The 21,223-nt window shown below is 37.5% G+C and overlaps 1 protein-coding gene across 1 annotated transcript in view; it reads left to right on the forward strand.

Moving 5' to 3' along the window:
* LOC130681801 (kelch-like protein 4) overlaps positions 1-21,223 on the forward strand; it is a 44,121-nt gene that overhangs the window by 2,938 nt on the left and 19,960 nt on the right. The window contains exons 2-5 of the mRNA XM_057495378.1: positions 9,706-9,860; positions 15,999-16,166; positions 16,584-16,720; positions 20,599-20,795. Coding sequence (XP_057351361.1) covers positions 9,706-9,860; positions 15,999-16,166; positions 16,584-16,720; positions 20,599-20,795 — 657 coding nt within the window. The remainder of the gene's footprint in view (positions 1-9,705; positions 9,861-15,998; positions 16,167-16,583; positions 16,721-20,598; positions 20,796-21,223) is intronic.

The following is a 21,223-nucleotide window of genomic DNA, read 5'->3' on the forward strand; positions in this document are numbered from 1 at the left end:
TTGTACGTTGCATATATGTGTTTCCACTTCCATGGGCAGCAGATTAATATGGTAAAGTGAGACCAGAGATCATGCATTCTTTGAGTGTAGGATCAAGTCTTGATTTTGTGTTCTGGGATGTTATGTGACTAGGCAAGAGCTCTCTACTTCAGGACCTACCAGAAATAACTGTAACAGTCAATTCGAGGCAGCAGGGCATAGCTGTAAATACCATGGACTCCAAAGACAGACTTTGAAATGCTGAAAATCCTGCTTGAAATCCTGGCTCTACACTACACATAGTGTAACTTTGGAAAACTTATTTAACTTCTTTGTCCTTCAGTTTTCCCATCTTTCTAATGGAGATGACATTTGTACCTGATAGGGAACTAGTTGTGCTATGTCCAAGGCCCTTGCTTCCCATTACACCATGCTGAGCATAACTTGTGTTAAAGTTCATTGACATGGACAAAGTAATAGGAGTTTAAAAACATCTACAGAATGAGAAAAAGTGTAGTGGTCAAAAAGAATGAATATTAAATAAAGCATGCTTTAAAAAACTCGTCTTGCCACTTCCCTGAGGTAAACCAGCTATTTCAAAAGAGATCTTGTTTTAAACTTTGTTTAAAACAAAAAACAAAAGTGAATATCTGTCAAACCATAGCAGGCAGGAAATGCCAAAGATGCTGACCTTCCCATAATGTCACATAAATGGAAACATGTGACTTCCATTGTTGGCTGTATAAATCTGGGACTTTTCTAGGAAGGACATGAGCATATTTGAGTTATCATGACGCTCCATAAGTATCCAGGTTTAAATCATGTGAGACTTCATAGATTATAGTCAGAGTTGCAGAGCTAGTAAATTAAAGAGAGTGTGAACTTTTGAAAAATATTTGATTTACCTACCGACTGAAACTAGTTTCTAAGGTAAGTGTAAGCACAAATAAACAACAAAAATATATGTTTATGTAACTGCAGAACATCTAAACCACTGACCCAGTCAAAGAAGAAAATAAAATGTTGATTTTTAAAATATAAAACAAATCAAAAGGTAATTTGTTACTGTTTATTACTGGTATTGCATTGATGAAACTGGTTAAGTGAATCTTCCTAATTTTTAAAACTGAGTCCTGACTGTTTATGAACATTTTGACCATAACTTCTGGCCAAAGTAATCACCCAAGTTCATCTGTTATGATAGCATGATGGACATCTGTAGTGTTCCACCACTCATGCTGCCATAATTGCTGCTTCCCCAATCCCTGAACTTCTTTCTCATTACAGTACATGGGCATACTACCTACTGTGTTGATCAAGACAGAAATCTAGAAGGCTTCCTTGATTCCCTTGGTTCTTTATTGCCCATAATGAATTCATCACCAGTTCTGTGGATTTTACCTCTGAAACATCTATCTTTACTCTGCCCACTGCTTCTCATCTCTGCTGCCACCAACATAGTCCAAGCCACTATCATCTCTAGCCTGGACTGTCCCAGTGGTCTTTTATGTGGTCTCCCTGCTTCTGTGCTTCCTCTCCTGACCTCTTCTGATCCATTGTCCAAACAGTAGAGAGATCTTTTAATCAGATCAAGTTACCACCTTGCCTATAAGTGGTTTTCCATTGCAATTGGAATAAAATCCCAAATCCTGTCTGTGGCCTGCAAAGCCATGCTTGGTGTGTCTCCCGCTTCCTTTACCACCATGCCCTTTGGTGTCTTTGCTGCAGCCATCTTTCATTTCCTGGAACACAGCAGGCTTACTCCTGCTTAGTGCCTTTGACAGCACAGTTCCCTTTTGCTCCTTCTGCAGGTACTTCATATGGCATACCTGGCATCTTCTCTTTTGCCTCTCAGCTTAAATTTCACCTCATTGAGGCCTTTGCTTACCATCCCATTTAAAGTAACCCCTACCTATTATTTTCTGTGACAGCATCCTGTTTCTTTCTTCATAGTCCTTACTACAAACTCCAATCATATTTTAAATTACAAAGTTATTTATTCTCCATGTTCTCCACTAAAAACAAGCTCATGAGAGCAGGGACTATGTCTGTATTATTTACTGATGATTGCCTGGAGCTTAGCACAAAGTTTGCTATAGATAGACAACTACCAATTATTTGTTGAGTCAATGTATTATTCTATCTAATACCAGATCTTTTAATTTATCCAGTCCATTCCGGATCTTTGTAGGAGAAGATAAATTCTCTCAGGATAACAAAGTACTTTGGAGGCAGAAATGTCTAGCTGTGTCTTACAAATGCATAAAATTGCCTCAGATATGCCATTCACCATAGGCCAAAGGAAAAGTTCTTTTCACGGCCTTTCATTAATTCCTACACATCCTTTGGAAATTTATGGGAGTAGCTACTAAGCCTAAAATTTCTTTCTCTTCTTATTGGATTATACTTACCTAAGGACATGTTTCTCTTCAGAATCACCAGGTTAAATATTTGTGTATCAGAGATACCCCAAACTAGCAATTAACTGCCACTCTCTAGAATTCGGTATCAGGTGCAAAATGGGGAGATGGGAAAAAGGACTAGTCAGGTTAATATTTTAGCATGTTCATTAATAGAGTATGAAACTATTATTCCATTGAGAGAAAACCCTAATGGGGAATTAAAGATGGCGGTGTGAGAGGTGAGACAGAGGCTTCCTCCTAAAACTGCACATAATATGAAAATATAATTAATACAACAAATCCTGAAAGAGCAACAGAAAAGAGGACTGCGCCAGACTGCATACACCTGGAGAAAAGAGCAGACCTCACAGAACAGGGTAACGTACCAACACTGTGGCCTGGCAGGGCCCAAGCCCTTCCCCCACCCCAGCTCACATGCAGGAGAGATAAAATGGGATAGAAAGTGTCTTTGAGGAGATAATTGCTGAAAACCTCCCCAGTCTGGGGAAGGAGATAGTCTCTCAGGCCATGGAGATGCACAGATCTCCCAACACAAGGGACCCAAGGAAGACAACACCAAGACATATAGTAATTAAAATGGCAGAGATCAAGGATAAGAACAGACTACTAAAAGCAGCCAGACAGAGAAATAAGATCACATAGAAAGGAAAGCCCATTAGGCTATCATCAGACTTCTCAGCAGAAACCTTATAGGCCAGAAGGGAATGGCATGATGGATTTAATGTAATGAAGCAGATGGGCCTCAAACCAAGATTACTTTATCCGGCATGATTATCATTTAAATTTGAAGGAGGGATTGAACAATTTCCAGATAAACAAAAGCTGAGAGAATTTACCACCCACAAACCATCTCTACAGTCTATTTTTGGAGGGACAGCTATAGATGGAAGTGTTCCTGAGGTTGAATAGCTGTCACCGGAGGTAATAAAACCACAGTAAAGAAAGTAGAACAGCTAATTACTAAGCAAATGCAAAATTAAATTAACTATCCCCAAAGTCAATCAAGGGATAGACAAAGAGTACAGAGAATAAGATACCTAATATATAAAGAATGGAGGAGTAAGAAAAAGGAGGAGAAAAAGAAAAGAATCTTTAGATTGTGTTTGTAATAGCATACTAAGTGAGTTAAGTTAGACTCTTAGATAGTAAGGAAGCTGACCTTGAACCTTTGATAACCACGAATCTGAAGTCTGCGATGGCAATAAGTACATACCTATCAATAATCACCCTTAATGTAAATGGAGTGAATGAACCAATCAAAAGACATAGAGTCACTGAATGGATAAAAAGCAAGACCCATCTATAAGCTGCCTACAAGAGACCCACTTTAAACCCAAAGACATAAACAGACTAAAAGTGAAGGGACAGAAATAGATATTTCATGCAACTAACAGAGAAAAGCAGGAGTTGAAGTACTTGTATCAGACAAAACAGACTTAAAAACAAAGAAAGTCACAAGAATCAAAGAAAGACATTACATAATGATAAAAGGGTCTATCCAACAAGAAGACATAACCATTATAAATATTTATGCAACCAACACAGGAGCACCTACATTTGTGAAACAAATACTAACTAAATTAAAAGGGGAAATAGAATGCAATGCATCATTCTAGGAGACTTCAACACTCCACTCACTCTGAAGGACAGATCAACCAGACAGAAAATAAGTAAGGACACAGAGGCACTGAACAACACATTAGAACAGATGGACCTAACAGACATCTGCAGAACTCTATACCCCAAAGCAGCAGAATACGCATTCTTCTCAAGTGCACATGGAACATTTTCAAGAATAGATCATATACTAGGCCACAAAAAGAGCTTCAATAAATTCAAAAAGATTGAAATTGTACCAGCCAGTTTCTCAGACCACAAAGATATGAAACTAGAAATAAATTATGCAAGGAAAATGAAAAATCCCACAAACACATGGAGGCTTCACAACATGCTCCTTTATAACCAATGGAACCATGACCAAATAAAAACACATCAAGCAATATATGGAGAGAAATGACAACAGTAATTCAACACTGCAAAATCTGTGGGATGCAGCCAAGACCATACTAAGAGGAAAGTATATTACACCACAGGCCTACCTCAGGAAAGAAGAACAATCCCATATAAGCAATGTAAACTCAAAATTAATGAAACTAGAAAAAGAAGAACAAATGAGGCCCAAAGTCAGTAGAAGGAGGGACATAATAAAGATTAGAGCAGAAATAAATAAAATCGAGAAGAATAAAGCAATAGAAAGAGTCAATGAAAGCAAGAGCTGATTCTTCAAGAAAATAAACAAAATAGATAAACCACATGTGAGACTTATCAAGAAAAAAAGAGAGTCTACACACATAAACAGAATCAGAAATTAGAAAGGAAAAATCACTATGGACACCACAGAAATACAAAGAATTATTAGAGAATACTATGAAAAATTATATACTTACAAACTGGATAACCTAGAAGAAATGGACAACTTTCTAGAAAAATACAACCTTCCAAGGCTGACACAGGAAGAAACAGAAAATCTGAACAGACCAATTACCAACAATTAAATTGAAGTGGTAATCAAATCCTACCTAAGAACAAAACCCTGGAGCAGATGGCTTCATTGCTGAATTTCATCAAACATTTAGTGAAGACCTAACACCCATCATCCTTAAACTTTTCCAAAGAGTAGAAAAGAGGGAATAGTTCCAAACTCATTCTGTGAGGCCACCATCACTCTAATACCAAAGCCAAGCAAAGACACCACAAAAAAAGAAATTTACAGACCCTGATGAACAGAGATGCAAAAAACTCAACAAAATATTAGCAAACCAAATTCAAAAATACATAAAAAAGATCATCCATTATAAACAAGTGGGATTCAACTCAGGGATGCAAGGATGGTACAACATTAAAAAATCCATCAACATCATTCGCTACATCAACAAAAGGAAAGACAAAATCCACATGATCATCTCCATAGATGCTGAAAAAGCATTGGACAAATTTCAACATCCATTCATGATAAAACCTCTCAACAAAATGGGTATACACTAACAATGAACTAGCAGAGAGAGAAATCAGGAAAACAATTCCATTCACAATTGCATCAAGAAGAATAAAATACCTAGGAATAAACTTAACTAAGGAAGTGAAAGACCTATACCCTGAAAACTACAAGACACTCATGAGAGAAATTAAAGAAGATACGAATAAATGGAAACACATCCCGTGCTCATGGATAGGAAGAATTAATATTGTCAAAATGGCCATCCTGCCTAAAGCAATCTATAGATTCAATGCAATCCCTATCAAATTACCAACAGCATTCTTCAATGAACTAGAGAAAATCATTCTAAAATTCATATGGAACCACAAAAGACCTTGAATAGCCAAAGCAATTCTGTGAAAGAAGAATAAAGCTACGGGCATTACACTCCCCAACTTCAAGCTCTACTACAAAGCCATAGTAATCAAGACAATTTGGTACTGGCACAAGAACAGACCTATAGACCAATGGAGCAGACTAGAGAACCCTGAAATAAACCCAACCATATATGGTCAATTAATATATGATAAAGGAGCAATGGATATACAATGGGGAAATGACAGCCTCTTCAACAGCTGGTTTTGGCAAAACTGGATAGCTACATGCAAGAGAATGAAACTGGATTATTGTTTAGCCCCACACACAAAAGTAAAATCGAAATGGATCAAAGACTTGAATGTAAGTCATGAAACCATAAAACTCTTAGAAGACAACATAGGCAAACATCTCCTAAATATAAGTAGGAGCAACTTCTTCCTGAATGCAACTCCTCAAGCAAGGGAAACAAAAGCAAAAATGAACTCATGGGAGTATATCAAATTAAAAAGTTTCTGTACAGCAAAGGACACCATCAACAGAACAAAAAGGAATCCTACAGTATGGGCGAATATACTTGTAAATGACATATCTGACAAGGGGTTAACATCCAAAATATATAAAGAACTTACACGCCTCAACACCCAAAAAGCTAATAACCCAATTAACAAATGGGCAGAGGATATGAAGAGACAGTTCTCCAAAGAAGAAATTCAGATGGCCAACAGACATGAAAAGATGCTCATCATCACACATCATCAGGGAAATGCAAATTAAAACCACAATGAGATATCGCCTCACACCAGTAAGGATGGCCAGCATCACAAAGACTAAGAACAACAAATGCTGGCAAGGATGCAGAGAAAGCGGAACCCTCCTGCACTGCTGGTGAGAATGTAAGCTAGTTCAACCATTGTGGAAAGCAATATGTAGGTTCCTCAAAACTAAAAATAGAAATACCATTTGACCTGGGAATCCCACTCCTTGGAAATTACCCAAAAAATACAACTTCTCAGATTCAAAAAGACATATGCACCCCTATGTTTATTGCAGCACTATTTACAATAGCCAAGATATGGAAGCAACCTAACTTTCTGTCAGTAGATTAATGGATAAAGAAGAGATGGTACATACACACAATGGAATACTATTCGGCAGTAAGAAATAAATAGATTCTACCATTTGCAACCACATGGATGGAGCTGGAGGACATTATGCTCAGTGAAATAAGCCAGGAGGAGAAAGACAAATGCCAAATGATTTCCCTCATTTGTGGACTATAACAATGAAGCAAAACTGAAGGAACAAAATAGCAGCAGACTCGGAGACTCCAAGAATGAACTATTGGTTACCAAAGAGGAGGGTTGTGGGACGGTGGGTGGGGAGGGAGGGAGAAGGGGATTGAGGGGTATAATGTTTCGTTCACATGGTGTGGGGGATCACAGGGAAAACGGTGTATCACAGAGGAGGCACATAGTGGATCTGTGGCTTCTTACTACACTGATGGACAGTGACTCCTTTGGGGTATGGCTGGGGACTTGATAATATGGGTAAATGTAACCACATTGTTCTTCATGTGACACTTTCATAAGAGTGTATATCAATCATACCTTAATAAAAATAAGTAAAAAAACTATTACAAAAGACAAAGCAGACTATACTCATAAAAGGGTTATTTATCAATAAGATATAATAATTATAAAGATAGAAGCAACAAACACCAGATCTCCTAAATATATGAAACAAACAGTGATGGAATTGATGGGAGAATTAGATGGAGCTACAATAATATTAGAAGAGACTACAATAATATTGATACCCCAATATAAAAAATCTAAAGAACAATCAGACCTAACTTCAATAAGGAAACAGAGGACTTCAGCAATACTATAGATTAATTGGCCTAACCAGACATACAGAGAACAATCCACCAAATAATGGAAAAATATATATTTTTCTCAAGTGCATGTGGATTGTTCTCAAGATTAGATCATATTTAGACTGCAGAACTTAATACATTAAAGATTTAAATGATGCAAGGTATCTTTCCTGATAGCAATGGCATGAAAACAAAAATTAATAGAAGGAAAATTAGAAAATCCCTAAATATGTGGAAATTGCAATACATGCTTAAACCATCAATAGGACAAAGATGAAATCACAGGTGTAATTAGAAAATATCTTGAATCAATGAAAATGAAGTCTCAGCAAACCAAAACATACTTGATATAGCAAAAGCAGTGCTAAGAAGATAATTTGTAGTTATAAGTGCTTACATTAAAAAAGAAAATAAAAAACTCACTTCATTCTTATGTAACAAGATTAAATTGAAGATACTTTTGTATCCTTAACCAAATTAGGCTGAAGAACATTCAGAGAATAAAATTACTTCCTGGCAAGAACTTCCCAAAACATATTTCTCCTTTAGAGTATGCCCATTCCAATACATGGTGGAGTATATGTGAGGATATCTAAGATAATTAGACATTTGATGTTTGATTGATTCAGTGTAATCATACCATTACCTGAGCAGAGTAAAGATTAGGACAAGTGCGTTAACTGAAACCTGTGTGCTTTCTAGTCTGTGGTGCCAAGGGATTGTTCCTTTCCAAAACAGATGAAAACAGGCTCATTTTGCAGCAGGCAATTTTAAGGACATTCATATCATGCTACCCTGATGAACCATATAGTAGAGTAACTTAAAGTCCCAAAGAAGATTCAGAGATTAATCATTTATTTGAACAAAACAAAGAGTAATGCCACCCTGGATCAATTGTATTTAAAAAAAACCATAGGCTGAATTGTGGGTGGGGGAACTTAAAATTAATCTTAACTGGGTGGTTGGAAAATGATGCCTGGAAGCAAGAAAGGTAACAAAGTTTCAGTGTGTTCATCCAACCATCAAATTTTTAAGTTTCTACTAATTATAAGCTTCAATGTGCTTGTGTTAGGATTTAAATTCTGCTGTTGTGTGGTGTTGAAAGGACATATAAACAGCTTTCATTATTGTAAATTCAACAGTTACTATATTTGCCTAAATAGTCAAAGGGTACAACATCCAGATAGAAGATGAGTATATTTTGGGGATCTAAAGTACAGCATGGTAAATATACTTAACAGTACTGTACTGGACACTTGAAAATTGCTGAGAGAGTATATCTTAAATGTTCCTACCACACACACACAAAAGATGGTAACTATGTGAAGTAATGGGTGTTTTAACTAACTTATTATAATCATTTACAATATATACATTTTCAAATCACCATATTGTACACCTTAAATTATTCAATGTTATATGTGAATTACATCCCATTAAAGCTGAGAAAAGATATAAAAGATGGAAGCTGATGGGATCACAGGAAGATGGCAGCATGAGTAGTTCAGAGGAAATCTCCTCCCCAAAACATATATTTATGAAAATACAATAAATACAACTATTCCTAAAAGAGACCCCAGTGGATGCAGTACAATAGCCAGGATACATCTACATCTGCGAGAACTCAGCATGAAATGAAGGGGGTAAGATACCAGCCACGGCCAGGCGGGACCTGAATGCTTCCCCATCCCAAAACCCATCAGGAAGAAAGGAGTCAGAACGGGGAGGGAGTGAAAGTACAGGAGGGCTAAACAACCAGCTCTAGAAATCTGCACCCAGAACGCAGACACAAGGTGCACAGGGTGCTGGATATTAGAGAAATGGAAAAGCAAAACCTGTGGGCAGGTCCCCGCAACTGGCGCCCCTGAGACAAAAGAAAAGTGAGTGCTTTCTGCAAGTCTTAAAGAGACAGGGACCCCATAGCTGGACGAAGTTGTCCTGAAAGCTGGGAATACTGGGGAAACTTAGGCGCCCTAAATGGAGGCAGTGCAGCTCTGAAGCCCTTCATGGCACTAAGCAGCCTGCCAGTCATTCCTCCAACTGGCGTGGACCCCGACACATGGGCCCAATAGCAGGAGAGTGGCAGCGTGCACCAGGGACGGCAGTGCCGGAAAGAACCAAGAGCAGATCTGTGTGCTGCAGGAGAGGCTTGTGCTAGCCTGCAGCGGCACAACCGAACACCCCAGGCACGGCTCGCGAGCACTGGCGGCAGTGAAGAAAGAGCCCGGTAGAAGCCTGTGCAGAAGAGCCCTGCGCGCTCCTGCAGCAGAGCCAGAGGGAGCAGGCACACTCCCAGCAGCTGACCGGAATCCTAGCCCAATGAACAGCCACCCGGGCCAGACCCAAAGGCCGCTGCTGCCACACAGCTGCCTGGCAGGGTCACCACTAGCACGGAGGAGTGCACATGGCATGCCTGCCACTCCCCGCAGGGCTCTGCACTGCTCTGACGGACACCCCGCCCACAGCAGCTTAGGGGACTAACCTGGTGGCTGCTCCAGGAGTGCGGGTAACCATCACAGGCAGCGGAGAAGGGCAAGGCATCCAGCAAGCAGGAAAGGACGTTCTTCTCCCAGCTGACACACCCGCAACCTGCCTACAGCCACTGCTATCACCATGAAAAGGCAAAAAAATCTGATCCAGTCCAAGATAGTTACACCTGAGAAAGCATCTGCAGAGGCAGACCTAACCAGTCTCCCTGAAAAAGAATTCAAAATAAAAATCATAAACATGCTGACAGAGCTGCAGAGAAATATGCAAGAGCTAAGGGATGAAGTCCGGAGGGAGATTACAGACATCCAGAGGGAGATTACAGAAGTGAAACAAACTCTGGAAGGATTTATAAGCAGAATGGATAAGATGCAAGAGGCCATTGATGGAATAGAAACCAGAGAATAGGAACACATAGAAGCTGATGCAGAGAGAGATAAAAGGATCTCCAGGAATGAAACAATATTAAGAGAACTGTGTGACCAATCCAAAAGGAACAATATCCACATTATAGGGGTACCAGAGGAAGAAGAGAGAGAAAAATGGATAGAAAGTATCTTTGAAGAAATAATTGCTGAGAACTTCCCCAAACTGGGGGAGGAAATAGTTGCTCAGACTACGGAGGCACACAGAACTCCCGAGAGACGGGATCCAAAGAGGTCAACACTAAGACACATAATAATTAAAATGGCAAAGATCAAGGACAAAGACAGAGTATTAAAGGCAGCTAGAGAGAGGAAAAAGGTCACCTACAAAGGAAAAGCCATCAGGCTATCATCAGACTTCTCAACAGAAACCTTATAGGCCAGAAGAGAATGGCATGATATATTTAATGCAATGAAACAGAAGGACCTTGAACCAAGGTTACTGTATCCAGCATGATTATCATTTAAATATGAAGGACGGATTAAACAATTCCCAGACAAGCAAAAGTTGAGGGAATTTGCCTTCCACAAACCACCTCTACAGGGTATCTAAGAGGGACTGCTCTAGATGGAAGCACTCCTAAAAAGACCACAGAACAAAATACCCAACATATGAAGAATGGAGGAGGAGGAAAAAGAAGGGAAAGAAATAATAATCAGACTGTGTTTATAACAGCTCAATAAGCGAGTGAGGTCAGACAGTAAGGTAGCAAACAAGCTAACCTTGAACCTTTGATAACCACAAATCTAAAGCCTGCAATGGCAATAAGTACATATCTTTCAATAATCACCCTAAATGTAAATGGACTGAATGCACCAATCAAAAGACACAGAGTAATAGAATGGATAAAAGAGCAAGACCCATCCATATGCTGCTTACAAGAGACTCACCTCAAACCCAAAGACATGCACAGACTAAAAGTCAAGGGATGGAGAAAGATATTTCATGCAAACAACAGAGAGAGAAAAGCAAGTGTTGCAATACTAGAATCAGACAAAATAGACTACAAAATAAAGAAAGTAACAAGAGATAAAGAAGGACATTACATAATGGTAAATGGCTCAGTCCAACAAGAGGATATAACCATTATAAACATATATACACCCAATACAGGAGCACCAATATATGTGAAACAAATACTAACAGAATTAAAGGAGGAAATAGAATGCAATGCATTCATTTTGGGAGACTTTAACACACCACTAACTCCAAAGGACAGATCCACCAGACAGAAAGTATGTAAGGAAACAGAGGCACTGAACAACACACTAGAACAGAAGGACGTAATAGAAATCTATACAACTCTACATCCAAAAACAACAGGATACACCTTCTTCTCAAGTGCACATGGAACAATCTCCAGAATAGACCACATACTATGCCACAAAAAGAACCTCAGTAAATTCCAAAAGATTGAAATCCTACCAGCCAACTTTTCAGACCACAAAGGTATAAAACTAGAAATAAATTGTACAAAGAATGCAAAAAGGCTCACAAACACATGGAGGCTTAACAACATGCTCCTCAATAATCAATGAATCAATGAACAAATTAAAATGGGGATCCAGCAATATATGGAAACAAATGACAACAATAACACAAAGCCCCAACTTCTGTGGGACACAGCAAAAGCAGTCTTAAGAGGAAAGTATATAGCAATCCAGGCATATTTAAAGAAGGAAGAGCAATCCCAAATGAAAAGTCTAATGTCACACTTATCGAAATTGGAAAAAGAAGAACAAATGAGGCCTAAGGTCAGCAGAAGGAGGGACATAATAAAGATCAGAGAAGAAATAAATAAAATTGAGAAGAATAAAACAATAGAAAAAATCAATGAAACCAAGAGCTGGTTCTTCGAGAAAATAATCAAAATAGGTAAGCCTCTAGCCAGACTTGTTAGGAGAAAAAGAGAGTCAACACACATCAACAGAATCAGAAACGAGAAACGAAAAATCACAACGGACCACACAGAAATACAAAGAATTATTAGAGAATACTATGAAAACCTACATGCTAATAAGCTGGAAAACCTAGGAGAAATGGACGACTTCCTAGAAAAATACAACTGTCCAAGACTGACCCAGAAAGAAACAGAAAATCTAAACAGACCAATTACCAGCAACGAAATTGAATTGGTCATCAAGAAACTACCCAAGAATAAAACCCCCGGCCAGATGGATTTACCTCGGAATTTTATCAGACATACAGAGAAGACATAACACCCATTCTCCTTAAAGTTTTCCAAAAATTAGAAGAGGAGGGAATACTCCCAAACTCATTCTATGAAGCCAACATCACCCTAATACCCAAACCAGGCAAAGACCCCACCAAAAAAGAAAATTACAGACCAATACCTCTGATGAACGTGATGGAAAAATACTCAACAAAATATTAGCAAACCGAATTCAAAAATACATCAAGAGGATCATACACCATGACCAAGTGGGATTCATCCCAGGGATGCAAGGATGGTACAACATTCAAAAGTCCATCAGCATCATCCACCACATCAACAAAAAGAAAGACAAAAACCACATGATCATCTCCATAGATGCTGAAAAAGCATTCGACAAAATTCAACATCCATTCATGATAAAAACTCTCAACAAAATGGGCATAGAGGGCAAGTACCTCAACATAATAAAGGCCATATATGATAAACCCACAGATAAATCATACTGAACAGCGAGAGGCTGAAACCTTTTCCTCTGAGATTGGGAACAAGACAGGGATGCTCACTCTCCCCACTGTTATTCAACGTGGTACTGGAGGTCCTAGCCATGGCAATCAGATAAAACAAAGAAATACAAGGAATCCAGATTGGTAAAGAAGAAGTTAAACTGTCACTATTTGCAGATGACATGATATTGTACGTAAAAACCCTAAAGACTCACTTCAAAACTACTAGAACTAATATCGGAATTCAGCAAAGTTGCAGGATACAAAATCAACACACAGAAATCTGTGGCTTTCCTATACACTAACAATGAACTAATAGAAAGAGAAATCAGGAAAACAATTCCATTCACAATTGCATTCAAAAGAATAAAATACCTAGGAATAAACCTAACCAAGGAAGTGAAAGACCTATACCCTGAAAAGTACACGACACTCTTAAGAGAAATTAAAGAGGTCACTAACAAATGGAAACTCATCCCATGCTCCTGGCTAGGAAGAATTAATATCATCAAAATGGTCATCCTGCCCAAAGCAATATACAGATTCGATGTAATCCTATCAAATTACCAACAGCATTCTTCAATGAACTGGAACAAATAGTTCAAAAATTCATGTGGAACCGTCAAAGACCCCAAATAGCCAAAGCAGTCCTGAGAAGGAAGAATAAAGTGGGGGGATCTTGCTCCCCAACTTCAAGCTCTACTACAAAGCCATAGTAATCAAGACAATTTGGTACTGGCACAAGAACAGAGCCACAGACCAGTGGAACAGAACAGAGACTCCAGTCATCAACCCAAACATATATGGCCAATTAATATACGTGAAAGGAGCCATGCACATACAATGGGGAAATGACAGTCTCTTCAACAGATGGTGCTGGCAAAACTGGACAGCTACATGTAAGAGAATGAAACTGGATCACTGTCTAACCCCATACACAAAAGTAAACTCTAAATGCATCAAAGACCTGAAAGTAAGTCATGAAACCATAAATCTTTTAGAAAAAAACATAGGCAAAAATCTCATGGACATAAACATGAGTGACTTCTTCATGAACATATCTCCCTGGGAAAGGGAAACAAAGACAAAAATGAACAAGGGGGACTGTATCAAGCTAAAAAGCTTCTGTACAGCAAAGGTCACCATCTATAGAACAAAGAGGTATCCTACAGTATGGGAGTACATATTCATAAATGAAAGATCTGGTAAAGGGTTGACATCCAAAATATCTAAAGAGCTCCCATGCCTCAACAAACAAAAAGCATATAATCCAATTAAAAAATGGGCAGAGGAGCTGAATAGACAGTTCTCTAAAGAAGAAATCCAGATGACCAAGAGGCACATGAAAAGATGCTCCACATCACTAATCATCAGAGAAATGCAAATTAAAACCACAATGAGATATCACCTCACACCAGTAAGGATCGCCATCATCGAAAAGACAAACAACAACAAATGTTGGTGAGGTTGTGGAGAATTGTGGAGAAAAGGGAACCCTCCTACACTCCTGGTGGGAATGTAAACTAGTTCAACCATTGTGGAAAGCAGTAGGGAGGTTCCTCAGAATGCTCAAAATAGAAATACCATTTGACCCAGGAATTCCACTTCTAGGAATTAACCCTAAGAATGCAGCACTCCAGTTTGAAAAAGACAAATGCACCCCTATATTTATCACTGCACTGTTTACAATAGCCAAGATATGGAAGCAACCTAAATGTCCATCAGTAGATGAATGGATAAAGAAGATGTGGTACATATACACAATGGAATATTACACACCCATAAGAAAAAAACAGATCCTACCATTCGCAACAACATGGATAGAGCTAGAGGGTGTTATGCTCAGTGAAATAAGCCAGGCGGAGAAGGACAAGTACCAAATGATTTCACTCATATGTGGAGTATAAGAACAAAGGAAAACTGAAGGAACAAAACAGCAGCAGAATCACAAAACCCAAGAATGTACTAATAGTTACCAAAGGGAAAGGGACTGGGGATGATGGGTGGGAAGGGAGGGTTAAGGGCTGGGAAAAAGAAAGAGGGCATTATGATTAGCATGTATAGTGCGTGGGGGGCTCGGGGAGGGCTGTGCAACACAGAGAAGACAAGTAGTGATTTTACAGCGTCTTACTACGCAGATGGACAGTAACTGTGAAGGAGTATGTGGGGGGGACTTGGTGAAGGGGGGAACCTAGTAAACATAATGTTCTTTCTGTTATTGTAGATTAATGATAACAAAATAAAAAAAAAAAGGAAATGACCCTGACTCTAAAGCAGCCTAACAAATCTTCCCCCTCCCCCCAAAAAAAGATGGAAGCTGTACATTACCTTAATGGGGTTGACATGTAGAGTGTAACCAAACTCTCAGGCTTGAGATGCCTCAAGAAATATTTCTCATATGTTATGAGTACTTGAATACCTTTCAAATTTGAAAAATACTTTAAGTAACACCCACAATTTGATGTCTACTGGCATAACTGTGATACCAATATAAATCAAAGAAAGACTGGTATATTGAAGTTTATGATTGTTCATATGACAGTGACCAGGAGCCCTGCAGCTAATCCATACCTCTATATGGTTCCACTCCAGGTACGAATACTAAGCATGACACATCACTTTGATGGAAGGTTAGGTTGTAATCACAGTGAAATATTTTAAATTGTAGGACAAATTTCAATTTTACTTTAATACAATATATTTCTTGTAGTTTATGTGTCTAATTTCCATGGGACATTTGCCCTCACATATTTTCACTCTCACCCCCTTTTAGATTAGACACACAACACCCTGAAGAAATGGATGTCAGCAGAGATGAGGAGGAGTTCCGTGCTGTAAACCATGCAGAGAAAACTCTCCATAAAATAGAGAACTACTGGAAAGAGAAAAAACTGTGTGACGTGACACTCATTGCTGGAAACATGCGAATCCCAGCCCATCGGTAAGTATCTGTATGCAAACAGAACATTTGTTGAGTATAGCCAAGTATGAATAAACAAAAACCAGTCCATTGATTACAAATTGGAACACTAAGGAAAACAAATGTTTATCTTCCTGTATTGAAAAAGCAGTAACATATTTGCTCCACCGCCCTGCCCTGTGTGATACTTAGAAGAGTTAAGCTAGGGAGAAATTGATGAAGGAAAACAGCACAAACCCTCTAAAAGAAAATCAACTCAGTTTACCTTTCTCATTTCATAACACTTTAATGAACTGTGAAAGATTTTTGCTGAAAACAGACTTACCAGTGTTACAAACTTATTGTTTGCATTTCATGCTTTTTATGAAATTATGTGAAATATAATTTTTGTGAAATTATGGACTAATTTAAGTTCCTATGAAACATTCCTATTTCCAGGTTGGTTCTCATGGCAATGTCCGATTATTTTGCTGTGATGTTTACTACCAATATGCGTGAAGCCATTCAAGAAGAGGTCAAGGTGGAAGGAATCGATCCTAATGCACTTAATTCCTTAGTTCAGTATGCTTACACAGGTAAGTGCTTGGTATGTATTAGCTGATTCAATCCTCACAATAACCCTGCATTATATAACCCACAATCCTATTATTCCTACTCTACCAGTGAGAAAACTGAAGCATAGACCAGTTAAGTAACTATCCTAAGGTAGTAAGGGGAAGGATCAGGATTTAAACTCAGTAGTATGAGAGAAAGAGGTAAATAATACTCAATAAAAACTTTTGACTGTGGGAGAATAGAGCTATTTTAACACACTGATACAAGAATATGTCTCTCTTATGGTGTGCGTACATTCTCATTGGTAAAACTTAGAAGGGAAGTGGAATATACCAATTCTACATTAGATTTTTAGTCAGTCTCTTTCTTGGAAATAATGATATCATATTTACCCAAACTATAAAACAAAGGTACCCAAGATGAGTTGGGGGCCAACAAGTATTTCTTTATTCATTCACTCATGCCAATTTTATTGAGGAATATTTGACAAATAAAATTGTACATACTTAAAAGTATAAAATGTAATGATTTGATATGCATGTACTTTGTGGAAACTTTACCAAAATTTTGAAAATTAATGCATGGCAAATAGTTAACTCTTTTCCATGGTGATAATGATTAAGCTATACTCTCAAACAACTTTCAAGTATACAATAACCAGTACCATGTTGTTATATGTAGACATCACACTGTACATTATTTTATATATATACATATATATATATATTTTATTGAGGTATTATTGATACACACTCTAAGGAAGGTTTCACATAAGAAAACATTGTGGTTACTTTATTTAACCGTGTTATCATGTCCCCCCCCCATATCCCTTTAGAGTCACTGCCCAACAGTATAGTAAGATGCCACAGAGTCACTATGTGGCTTTGGTGCTACACTGTCTTCCCCCTGATCCCTCCCACACCATATGTGCCACACATTATGCCCCTCAATCTCCTTCTCCCTCCTGCCCCACCCATCCTTCCCCACCCTTCTCCTTTGGTAACCGCCAGTCACTTCTTGGAGTCTGTGAGTCTGTTGCTGTTTTGTTCCTTCGGTTTTGCTTCGTTTTTATACTCCACAAATGAGGGAAATCATTTGGTATTTGTCTTTCTCCGCCTGGCTTATTTCACTGAGCATAACATCCTCCAGCTCCATCCATAATGTTGCATATGGTAGGATTTGTTTCTTTCTGGTGGCTGCATAGTATTCCATTGTGTATATGTACCACCTCTTCTTTATCCATTCATCTACTGATGGACACTTAGGTTACTTCCATATCTTGGTTATTGTAAATAGGCTGCAATAAATATAGGGGCACATATGTCTTTTTGAATCTGAGAAGTTATATTCTTTGAATAAATTCCTGAGAGTGGAATTTCTGGGTCAAATGATATTTCTATTTTTAGGTTTTTGAGGACCCTCCATATTGCTTTCCACAATGGATGAACCAGCTTACATTCCCACCAGCAGTGCAGGATGGTGTCCCTTTCTCCACATCCTCGCCAGCATTTATTGTTCTTAGTCTTTTCAATACTGGCCATCCTAACTGGTGTGAGGTGATATCTCATTGTGATTTTTATTTACATATTCCTCATAATTAGTGATATGGAGCATCTTTCCATGTCACAATGTACATTAGATCCTCAGAACTTATTATCCTTGTAACTGAGTTTGTACCCTTTGACCTATATTTTTTTTGTTTCCCCTCCCAGCCTCTGGCAAATACCAATCTACTTGTTTCTATAAAATCAGCCCTTTTTAAAAAATTCCACATATAAGTGATATCATACATGATTTGTCTAAATCTTTCTGGCTTATTTTACTTAGCATAATGCTCTCCAGGTTCATCCATGTAGCCACAAATGCTAGGATTTCTATCTTACTCATGACGGAATAATATTCTATGGTGTGTGTACACATACACACATATACATATACACACCACAGTTTCTTTATCCATTCATCTGTCAAAGGACATTTAGCTTCCATATCTTGGCTATGGTGAGTAACGTGGGAATAAACACAGAGTACAAATATCTCTTGAAGATCCTGATTTCATTTCCTTTGTATATATACCCAGGAGTGGGATTGCTAGATCATGTGTTAGTTCTATTTTTTTAAATTTATTCAGGAACCTCCGTACTGTGTTCCATAATGGTTGTGCCACTTTACATTCCCACCAACTGTACAAGGGTTCCCTTTTATCCAAAGCTTCACCAACATTGGTTATCTCTTGTCTTTTTGATAATAGCCATCATAACAGGTGTGAGAGGATATCTCATGGATTTGATTTGCATTTCCCTGATGATTAGTGATGCCCTGCACCTTTTCATGTACCTACTGGATCATTTGTATGTCTTCTTTGGAGAATGTCCATTCAGGTTCTTTGTCCTTATTTTATTCAATTATTTTCTTTTCTGCTATTGAGTTGTATGAGTCCTTAATACATTTTGAATATTAACCTGTTATCAGATGTATAATTTGGAAATTTTTCTCTCATTCAGTAGGTCATCTTTTCATTTTATTTTTATTTCCTGTGTTGTGAAAAAGCTCTTTAGTTTAATGTCATCTCACATGTTTATTTTAGTTTTGGATGTCTGTATTTTGGTGGCTTATTCAAGAAATCATTCCAAGATTAAGGATTTTTTTTTTTTTGCTGTTCACTTATAGGAGTTTTATGGTTTCATTCATTAAGCAATAAATATTCTTAATAACCAGGCCAAGTTTCAATGTCAGTAACAGGTGAATCTTTAGATCTGAATCTAAGAATAGTTCATACTTCTCTGGGTCTCATGAGATATGGGCAGGGCTCTCCCTTCAAAATCCAGGACAAGAACAATACAGAAAAGTGTGCTGATGGACAGGATTTGTTTACAACTTATTTTAGAGGTTAAACCAAATATAGATCAACTCGCAGTATGTATTAATCTTTTTTTTATGGTTATGCAACCATACAGAATCTATATGGAGGAATTTTAACAGGCAAATTTACAAAGGAAGAGTTTATAATTTATATAATCCAAATGAAATATCATACATTGTAATTTACCTATATTGCTTGGCCAAAACAAACAGGAATATAACTTACCAAAATAAAATAACATTTGCAATAATTCATCAATAGTGCTTGTTCCAAAAATAATACAGCATATCAATGCACAGGAAATACCTTAAATAGTTATTTAATATATAAATAAATATGTGTTTATTGCAGCATATCAGTATACAGGAAATAGCTTAAATAGCTCTCGTCTCCTTTTTAAAAGTTCTTTAGAGATAGTCTTTACCTATATTATTAAACAGAACCTGCTTTTCATACCTTCAAATGTAACCATATAAGCAATTGTTTATTTGCAGACTCTGGGCAATGTTTTCTTTCTTTTGACATAGTCCAGGTGTCAATTATGGGCAAAATATTTAGGAAACATCATCCTTATCAGCTAATAAATGGAGACTTTAAAAAACAGACATATAACCTCAATGCTCTTATTTACCAAGATGTTTTTCCACACAAATGACAGCTACCTCTTTGGCCAATTGTATGATCCTTATATAATATTATATAATGCTCCTTGAGTCATGATATAGACATGTGTTTAAATAAGGTGTAGTGCAGGTTTAAGATGGTAAAGAAATAACAATTCGCTCTTTGTAATGATAGTATTCACTGTTCATTTGTTACAGTTGTTTTTGATAATCTAGACTGGCTCCCTTCGCCCATCTTACTAATGTTTATACAGATTCCCTTGCACATGGTGGCTTAAAAAGATATTTCCTGAGTGGTTGTTGTACATTACAAAAGACAGCACTGCTAATGAGAGAATTGAAAAATTTCTAGTTAGCATACTTGTGCCTTATTTCATGGGACACATAATCATTATTTTTTCAAAACATCTAGGTGTTCTGCAATTGAAAGAAGATACTATTGAAAATTTGCTGGGTGCAGCTTGTTTTCTGCAGCTGACTGAAGTCATTGAAGTCTGCTCCAATTTTCTTATAAAGCAGCTCCATCCTTCAAACTGCTTAGGGATTCTGTCATTTGGAGATGCCCTGGGCTGCACAGAGCTCCTGAGATTGGCACATAAGTACACAATGGTAAAACTAACTGCTTCAAGTTAACTTATATTAACACAATACCTAACTTATTGATTTGTTTACTGGTATACATATATGTGTGTATATATGTTTATATATTTGTGTGTGTGTGTACTTGCACATCTATGAATATATATGTGTGTGTGTGTATATATATATATATGTATATATATATATATATATATATATATATATACATATATATAAGCTTTCCAAAGTAAAGATTATAATGTTGGGATAAAATAAAAAGCAGCATGAACATATAATTTGAAAATGACTTGCACCTAATGGATAGTATATAAAAGTATTTGTATGACTGAGCTGTACTCAAACAAGTTTCTCATTTTTGAAACTAAAAAGTTTTAATTAAATGTCAAAGCCTGGAGAAATGGAAATTCTACCAAAAATTCTACCAAACAAGTACATAT

Source organism: Manis pentadactyla, chromosome X (assembly GCF_030020395.1).
Source record: "Manis pentadactyla isolate mManPen7 chromosome X, mManPen7.hap1, whole genome shotgun sequence".
Taxonomy (NCBI): domain Eukaryota; kingdom Metazoa; phylum Chordata; class Mammalia; order Pholidota; family Manidae; genus Manis; species Manis pentadactyla.